Genomic DNA, 10,338 nt, shown 5'->3' on the forward strand with positions numbered 1-10,338 from the left:
AGGTGTATAATGAGGGTGCGAGGTGTTTAAAGAGAAGTCTGGTCCTCATTTATATCCTTGCAATGACATAATGACGTCTGGATGTGGCGATCAGCAAGTTATGTAGATATAATGACCAATGATAATAAGGCTGAAAGATGAGAATTGGGGTGTCAGAGAGTGTGGCCTGGCGTCTTCGATACTGTTCAACGTGTCTTTATGAAACTACACATATGCCTGCAAGATGGAGATATTATCACCCGCCAACACTCAAAATTGCTACAGCAACTCAGTTGCATAATGCCATACTCATCAATTTTTCAACTCAACAAAAATCGTCTGTAAGTAATCGAGTCTGGGCCAAACAAGTCATTGACCTTGTGATTATCGGTGTGATTCGATGACACCTCATCAACCAAGTGAGAGAGGCTTACACCAGATGCTGCTAATCGCATTTTACGACAGCATGGATTCACTATACTGAACTGCAAAACAAACGCAACTCGTTTTTTTTTCAAGTTTTGAAAAAAAGACATTAACCAATGCTTACTTTTAAGAGAATTCATTTTTCGAAATTTGCGTTTCTTTTGCTGTTTAGAATAGTACTAAACGTGATTATTACGTTGCTTGTGAAAAAGTTTGGCAGTATTGGCGATTTACGACTTCAGAGGACGTAAATCAGTGGCTTACCCAGTCGTCGAAGTCGCCTTGTTTTGCGTATACTTTCTGTACCCCAAATCTTTGGTTGGGGATTCGATTCTCAGATACGCCATGATTGTTTCTCTTAATTTATGAGCATCTACCAGTATGTGTTTAACCTCAGCTATTGGTTATTCTTGGCTGATCCTGTTTGCTATATCCAATCTGATATGGCAATGTGTTCAATGTGGTTTGTGAACACCAGTGGTGTCTCCAAACTCGTGAAGATCATAGAACAGGTTTTCAGTCACAAAAGAGACGACCGGTGGGATCGAGTGGTCTGGCTCGTTGACTTGTTTGACACATGTCTTTGGTGCCCAGTTGCCCAGGTCGATGCTCATGCTGTTGATCACTGGATTGTCTGGTCCAGGATCGTTTATTTACAGATCGCCGCCATATAGCTGGAATGTTGCTGTGTGTGGCGTAGAACTAAACTCACTCACTCACTTGTTGTCACCCAGTTCGCGCGTGAAGTTAGAATTGTTTTTCTGCATCCTATCGTCATAAAAGTGGACCTACTTGATCGGGTGGTCAGGGTTGCTGACCTCGTTACTTGTAGTGATACACAAAGGTAATGCATGTATTGTATAGTTTAATGGAAAGTAACGAGGCCCGACCGCCTTTTCTATTTACAATTCATGATATCAAACATTTGCACAATTTCCATATAATAATTGTGAGCGAATTCTACGGTGCTTTCAAGTGCAGGAGAATCGAGGAATGGGTTTCACACACCACGCTCATCCACAGATAACACAATAAAATAAACTGGAATATTATGCTTCTCTCAAAGTGTAGCATGCATTGTGCCTGTCTACACGTATGACATCATTGTTTCAAACATTCAAACGTTTAATAATATGGCGTAAGAGAAAAGTGTTTACCATCATCTTTCAAGATGGCCGCCAGCAGCCATCTTAAAGTAATACCCTTGATGACAGAAACAGTATAATGTATATTCTAACAGTTTTGTAAACATCGTTTCATGGTTCATTAGAAGTAATCTTGACAAAATATTTATTTCTTTTTTGAACAAGTGTTAAGCACGCGCTCTGAGTTTGACCTGAACCAGCCTGGCAGTCTCTTTGTAATATTTAATGACCATTTTCCGTTGTTTCACTAATTGCCTGGCCCGAACCAAATCAAAATCCAACTGTTTTCCTTTACGGTATAAATAGCCGAGCCCTGACCGCGATATGGAATACAACCGAACCGAAAATAGATTCATGTAACCAGTTCGGAATCCAGACAGACGAATGTGATCCGTTAAGCTGTTCATGACTGAAAACGTACTGAACGTCTGTCCGTTTGTTTACATATCACGCTGATGACGTATGTATTGTATAAAATATATGCACACATCAAACAGCAGTTACCTCGATTTCTAGAAATGTATAATTTCATACTGACTTCTGGTGCTAAAACATATCTTAAACAACCATATACGTGCAACTGTCAAATCATAGATACTTGAAGTATGACATTAAATAACAAAATAGTCAGTTTGTTCTCTTTGGCTACCCTAGTCAGCCGATGGGTAATGCTGGATTAACTACTAGGTAACTATGAAACTATTGGCATTTCAAGTTGGAGAATGAAACGTTTAAACTATAGAGCAATGATTTAGCATATCTAAGTAATTCCTGGGTAAAATACGCCACTTTTCTTTGCAAAGTCAAGCGTGACATATTAGATACCAAACAGTGAATATCTAGTCCCTAGCTTTGTTTATATGCCAGAATGGCTCAAAGTTCGAGTCTAATCACCATAGATTCCCGTGATGTCCACTCTGATGTCGGGACTGAGTGTCAGGTGCTTAGACTCGCACTGTCTGAAGAAAGTGAAACTTCTTCCCTGGACTGCCCGCCATTTGTCCATGATGTTGTAAATGGCGCCGCCATCAACCATCACTCGGTCACAGTCGGAGTTGCCGTCCTCGATGTACATAGAGCGAAATGAAGCAAATGGGTAGTAGGCAGTGTTCTTGTACCGGATGTTGGACACTGTCAAGGTCGTTTCGTCCATTCCCACGTGAAGGTCAAGTCGAGCATATCCACCGTCGTAGTAATGCAAGTCCATGGACACATCGTCAGTGAGAGAACGCAGGATGTCCACACGATGAATAGGAGACGCCGGTCGGAAAGACGTGGGCTCTGTTGTACCCAGAATCATAGACGAACCGAACGGAATCCAGTCTAAACCGGCAGGGGGTAGCTGGAGCAGACGAGCGTTTCCGTCTTGATATAACACAAATACCTGTGCATAACCTTTCGCCCACGGCACTGGTCGCGAGATCCTGAAAAAGTCGACGTCTGCCCACGTTTTTCCGCTTTCGAGATGTCTCATTTTCATTTTTTGAGGCTCACGCCACCAGAAATCAACATCTACACCTTCAATTACGAGTTCGTCACTTTTGTAAATTACAAATGGCCTTTCGGGCTTCATATAGCGTCTCTCCATTCGGAATTCCTCAACGTGCACCTCCACCGGAAAGAGAGACAGTAACGACAGTGACACATAGTTCTTCCAGAACTCGCTCCATGTGAAATCCGGAAAGTTCCAAACCACCTCCCTCTGTCCAGGAAGGAGATATTTGATATCCAGGAGCGTCATATCCCTGTTTTTCCCAGTATATGTAGCGTTTAGTAAAATTGCAAATTTCACTGGACGGATTTTCAGCACCATGAATGACCCTATCTCGGAGTCAATATGGCCACGGCTAGGGCCATCAAGGTCAAATTTGGCCTCCAAACCTGATGTTCGCATTATTTGTTTGTTGTTTCCAAACAACCTCATCTCCGCTCCTTTGGTATATAACGTTCCACGTTTTGCAGACAATTTAAAATCTTTGAAACTCCAGTGAACTGGTGGTAGAAAAGGGCAGTTGCTTTCATCCAGCTCTCGCCTGTTGGAGAATGATGTGTACATCGGCAGAGTGGCTGTCAGGGTATAGTTGGCGATGTTGGCCATGTATATTGGAACGTGTACGTTGTCTTCTTCAGCACATTTGGTTCTGTAGCTGCGCTGGGAGACGGTTGCATTCTTTGTGTAGAGGTTGGGTTTGCCAAGCTTCTTTATTACTGACTCTGCCTGACAGCGTAGTTTACAGTCGAAGACATCTTGAGTAAGGACGCTGTCTGATATCTGTAATTTCACGACGTCAATCTCGACACCGTCTGGTGAACCGCATTCTATGTTCATACTATGAACTCCGTGGTAAAGGCCCATTCCTTTCCCAATCTGTCCACTATTCCGGAAAACGTTCCATAAATTACCGAAATTGCTCTCATTTTTGGACATGAATGATCCAACGACATTACGGTCAATTTTGATGGAGCATTTGTCTTGAAGCCCATCATTCGAGAAGAGTACACCCGTCACGGTTACCCAGCTGAAGTCTTTTCGTAAGCAGAACGTCAGTGAAATGCTCTCTCCATCTCCAAAATACACTGTCCTCCCCAATGTAGCGTTTGAGCGGAAATTGATTGTATGCTCACCCTTTGAATTGGCAGCATGTAGGAGAAGAACCTTCCCATTACATATTAATCCAGCGCCGAGCAACACACACAACGCGGGCACTAAACTGGGCATCGTGCTTCAACGCTGCAAGTACCTTTGTCTCAGTTACGCCTGACTGTCGTTGGATGAAGATATAACCCGCAGCTCAGCCATATAAGACAGTCGGTGTTTTTTCATCTTTAATCACCTATTTAATTACAGAAGTAGTCCTCCGAGGTCGCACTAAACAATGCTATTCTCACCGCCTTCCCTCCTCCTCGTCACCTGGAAACCGCCACTTGGCGCTCTGGCTATTTGTAGATGGATACAGTGTTTTTTGTCCAGCAGAGGGCGTCTGATTAGTCTCCTGCGACTGAAGTGGAAGCTTTCAAATTAACTGTGTTGTATAGCTCGTTTAGTTCTTTGCTTCGTTCGCCTTAAAAGAGCAATAAGTTAAAAGAAACACTTCTTTTAGTTTAATGGTCCTCACTAACCTGTAAGACATAAAACCAACTTGTTTATCGGGGCTTTGTAGGGGAGATTAACAGGATTTACTGATGACGTCATGATAGAGCCGTCCCCCTTTCGCCATCCACATGTCAGTGTACTCCGGCCGGTAGGTAAATAAATGCGCTAGTAGGGCGACGAATGTTTCAAGTTGAGCCACCCATGCGACGCACTGCAGAATTTCAAAGATCCTCTTTTAAAGTAAACTTTCAATTTGAAACTTGTTTGACTCACGGCTCCTATATAGTACTCTATCACTATCCCTCTTCCGCTTTCAGAAAGCCAGTCCCACAAGTACCGCTGTGTTGGGTAATCGCATAACTGCGCGCTCTGTGTTGTGCATCCAGACTGAATATATTTTCTACGCTGAAAATGTTATTCTGAAATACTCTTTCGTGTGTACTTTGCGAAACTTACATGGTCACAACTTGGTATCCATGCAACAGAGACGAAGAAAGCATATTTATAGACTTGCACATATTTAAAAACGTGCACACCTGAAAAATGTTGTATTTTTTTATCTAAATATTCATTTCTAGAATATATGAATAATAACAACCTGATACTACAAAGACATGCATCGCTAGATGTTCTGTCCGATGGCCTATTATATGCATAGAATCACGTACTACTCACCCGTGTACCCGTGTACCCGTGTACCCATGTACCCGTGTACCAATGGATCATTCAGTACAACCCCTAGAGTAAGTCTAGAAGCTTATTGTATTGACAATACATTAATGAGTTTCTTCCACGGAATGTTTCGTAATTTAAGCTGTATTCCGTGACAATATGCGTAGGGAATATTCGTCAAGGGACTGATGAAATGCCAACGTGTCAGCTGTCACTTGCGTGTAGTGAAACCCCCAGGACTGTTGACGTAGAAAGGTCGGAAGAACGGATGTTCGATAGTCAACCATAGAGATATAGAGAATTGGACCTCAGTGTCTACTGGTATCAAATATATACCAGTAAAAAGTAAGAAATACTGGATTTACAGCATTGATAAAATGCGTATGATGAAGCCAAGGGGTGAAGAGAAAATAGGGGAAAATGTGACAATTTATTCCATTACTTTCCCGTGGAAATCTTTCATATTTACTTTATCTTATATGCATTGTCATTGGCTAGGTCTATGTTCGCAAAATAGAATATTCCCTACTTTTTTTTAGTGGTATATGAGTTTTAAACTCCGACGTTTATCAGTGTCTCGATGCAGAAATCAGAAAGTACATCTAACCAGGTTCACTTACAGAGAGATAAGTCACATCATTTCATTGTGAGTTCATGGAATTTAAGTGAGTGAGGTTAGTTTTATGCCACACTCAGCAACATTCCAAAAATATATGTAAATAATTGAGTCTGGACCAGAAAACCCAGTGATCAACATCATGAGCATCGATCTGCGCAACTGGGAACCGATGACATGTGTCAACCAAGTCAGCGACACTGACCACCCAATCCCGTTAGTCGCCTTTTACGACAAGCACAGTTCCCTTTCGTGGAAAGCACGGGTCTAATGGTGTTTAAAGTATTGTAATGTAATTCCATTGAATCATATGGATCTAATATCACTGGATCTAAATAGAGCCACTTTAGGGCGATGAAACAACGTCTCTATACAAAGGTGTGTTACCTTGTCTTACATGATATACCTTGACACTGTTCTAGTTAAAGATGTTTGACCTAATATGTACAGTATACAAGGTCCAAACAGCCTTTTACTCTGGCTGACTTTCAGGATAACTTTCTTTACCTCACTGTGTGCATAGATACATAAATTCATATTATTGCATTGTTAATATCCGCAAATCAGTGTAAAACGTTTGAAAAGAGAATTCAGCCGTCTGTATGATCACTATTCTTTTGCCTGTTGTATGTTTTACATATACATGTACTTTATATGGCAAATCGCAGATAACATGAAGAGAACTGTACGTTGTAGTTACTGCCCCAGCGTTCATTGTAACGGTTGTAACTACGTCCACATTCATCGCACAGACGGATATAATGAGTTTCAAAGTACAGACTAATCTCGAGATCTCTCTGAAGTTAATTCTTCTCTTTTCATATTACTAATCGCACACATACTTCACATCTCACATGCATTATTATGCTCTGTAAGAAATAGCAATGTTGTTAAAAAAAACATAATATTTTTAACAAGTTAATAGGGTTTTTCGATTTCACCCAGTGTGGTAAGTCTTTGTCAAACATTTGCCGCCCGACGCAACTGGCGTAAGATCTTTTTGTTGTGTTTTGGCGGTCAGGGATTACGCGGTAGTAGAGCACTGTGTGTGCGTTTTCCGCAGCTGAATGTTTCTGTCAACAATTTAACCCAAGAGAGGTAACCCCGGATTAGACTTCAATGCCTTTGAGTGAGAGGGGCCGTGTAATATTTACTCACATACTTGGCTTGTTTGTGATGCGACTCGATATGTCCAAGGGTGAATGTGTACATCTACTAAATGAATTAACAAGTGTTCTTATCATCTGACACAGGGTGTGTGTGGCAGATGGTCGATACTGATTGTAATGTAGCCATGTGATCGATGAGCGTTATACCGAGACCTCACCACGATCACACGCAGCAATCCAAAATAGTGAGTGTTGCCTATTTCAATGTATAAGTGTTGCCGTGATGGAGGAGGGTCAGTCGATATACTGTCTTTCTTTGGTAGGTACAAGAGCTGATATGTCGTCACTATTTACATACACCAGTAAGGAAACTAGGGGACATTCCAGTTTGCGAGCATACCACTTGCCAATACTAGTGCATATGAGAAAAAGTAATATATATTCATACAGACAAAACATTTCCAAAGGAATGGAAGAATGTGTCACACTTTCCCTTTTTTTTCATCGTCTGTTTCATTCTTGGCGTCATCAGTTGCATTTCATCAATCTTGTAAATCTACCAAACTGAATGGTATATACACCATAATCATTGTAGGTAACAATATGACCATGTTAGAAATCCATCTGTCACCATGTTAGTGTCGACAATGTTAATAATGAAAAAGAGTGCTAAAGCCAGGAGACACATGCTAAATTGAATGTCCTTTCGAACACGGTTGTTTGAGTAAACTAGGACTGTAATCCATGACCGTTCTAAACACTATCTGCGGAGTCAGTGAGTCAAGAGAAAACGGACTGATATACATTTCAGCTACGCATGTGTTGTTTTAAGTGGAGTCACGAACCTGTAAGACTACGATAAACATCCAATTCTGTCCACACACACGACGTCTTTACAGTAGAGAATACATTGCTATTAAAATGATTGACTCGGTGTTTTCAACAGGAAATGGAATGTACTACAAAACAAGCCTTAACTATTTTGCCCATGTTTTAGCTGTGTTATTCATATATGTTTAGATCCGTTGTCTTAACTGATCAGCTATTACTACCAATGTCAATATTTACCTTGATATACAGACTGTAAGTGCCGATTAATAAGCTAGATGTTGTTTCTGTTTGATTTATACTGTATTATGCTTATTTTGAATGTACCCTGATTATGTATCTCACTGAGTGTAATAAAGAAAAGGAAAAAAGCAATTCCGTCAACACAGAGTGATACTGTGTCAACATGTGCTGTAGTCTGACAATCTCGCCTTGTCCTCGAGGGTTCTGTATCACGGACAGGGCATTATATGACGTCTCATTGTTGTGCCTTTGTTTATCAGATTTCCACAACCGCTATATTTCGCATATCTTCGAATGCATAGTTTAGTAAAGTAAAAAATATGACATGTTTGGGTTTTTCCAACGTCTTTGTCATATACCAATCAACAGTTTTCAAGTAGACCAGATTATCCAGTGATTCACATAATGAGCGTCTTATTAACGCCTGGTCTGAAAATGTATAACATATGACTAGATTTGAAAGGAAGCCGTTTTAAATGGGATATTCAGACCCCGTGGAAATCAAAAGCAGTGACGTACGGTGAGTTTGTAACCACGCCATCGAGAGATACCACACCTTCCTTTGGGTTGTTGAAAACCAACAGTAACCCGGTTGTGAATGAATTTGTTTACAGTTATAGTTTGCATGTACTTACAAAGGAATATAGTGTGGTGTCTTGATAAATTATACCACAGGTTCTCCTTAGCCCATTATATCGTCTGCCTAATTTCCTTTCAAAGTTTATTATTAGTCGGCCAGCAATGACAAATAATGAGGGCTTCTGTGTGTCTTCCATTTATCAGCACGTCCGGGTTGTCGGCAGTGCTTAACTCGCCATGGCAAGAAGACTAGTAATAAGTATTGTCAGTAAAAGTTCTGGCATTACTGGAATTACTGGATGAACAATGGAGGCCTGGATTCGTGAGTCAGGTTACGTAGATAGTGTCAGCATGTCCCACAAAGGGCACACGTGACATTGCCCACGCCTGGTAGCTGGGGACCGGAAGTTATTATGGAAATCACGTGTTCTGATAGATTAATATCCGTTATGGCTGTGTCCTCTCGCTGGTATTATTCATGTTGGGCAAAATGTTTGTGGTATTAGTCATGTTTGGAATTGTCTTTCTGGTATTCATCTGCTGGTATTATCCTTCTGTGCTGATATCGGTCAAGTTCGTGAATGTTTTGTCTCATGAGATTTCTCTGTCGGCAGTGTTCAGTTGTGATTAGCTGATATCAGCCATTCTTGCCCACAGTGTTCCTAAAGCAGTGTTTTCAAGAGAATGTTCTGCCAAAATATATATTCATCTCTGTGTGTTTTCTGAAATAATTCATATCTGACAATTTCGATAGTCTTCTTGAAAAACGGGTATCACTCTGTAGTGGAATATCTTGTCACTGTGACGTCAGTAGCAATATCATTATTATCCACAATTCTCTGAAGCTCACTTTAAATGTTTAATTTTAAGGAGCTAAACTCTATTCACAAAGAAGATATGCGAAACCACAGAAGGATTTAACAGCCAAACATGCCCACTTTACCTTTCCAATTTCTTACGAAATGACAGATATGCTTACTTTATATGGTCTGGCAGTCAGACCATGAATGCATGGAAACAGCTGTTAATATACCACTGGGAATTCCGCAACAGAAATGGTAGAATGAGTGAATCGCGTTTTAGTCCGCTTTTAACAGTCTTCCAATAGTATCACAATGAGGGACAACAAAAACATACTTGAAACATCGTTCCTATGAAGGGAAGCGAATCGAAACTTCGGCGTAAACAAAGTAGAACAATCATGGCGTAAAACCAACTAATGGGATAGGGATCAGTTTTGCTAATTGCATGGATTGATGTATCCCAGTTAAGCATAGTTCGATATTCACGATAGGATTTACGAGTTCCTGGCGTTCCCAAGGGACGCAACTGTGCTGCACAACAAACTGCGGCGCTGTAGCTGGTTTTGTGTAATCGTGCGAAGGGAGAGAGGAAACAAATTTGACACAAAGGTAAACATTTTGAAGACAAATGTATTCAAACATCACTTTCAATAAACAACAATTACGAATATCCGAGGTAGATGACCCGACTATAGAAGATGGCATGAAGTGCTATTCCCGACTGCAATGGTCCTGTAAATGATCCAGATACATACATTGAATATTTGAAGTAAAATACAACAGGAAAAAGCTAGGGAATATAAGAACAAACCACATACGATGTACTGTTCACACAACACGGTCA

The 10,338-nt window shown here is 40.8% G+C and overlaps 1 protein-coding gene across 1 annotated transcript; it reads right to left on the bottom strand.

Annotated features, from left to right (window-relative positions):
- Positions 1-1,259: 1,259 nt before the first annotated feature.
- On the bottom strand, positions 1,260-4,459 carry LOC137279266 (uncharacterized). The gene has a single exon (XM_067811772.1). It carries the CDS (start codon positions 4,267-4,269, stop codon positions 2,437-2,439), a length of 1,833 nt encoding a protein of 610 aa, XP_067667873.1. The 5' UTR covers positions 4,270-4,459; the 3' UTR covers positions 1,260-2,436.
- Positions 4,460-10,338: the final 5,879 nt, after the last annotated feature.

Source organism: Haliotis asinina, chromosome 3 (genome assembly GCF_037392515.1).
Source record: "Haliotis asinina isolate JCU_RB_2024 chromosome 3, JCU_Hal_asi_v2, whole genome shotgun sequence".
Lineage (NCBI taxonomy): Eukaryota > Metazoa > Mollusca > Gastropoda > Lepetellida > Haliotidae > Haliotis > Haliotis asinina.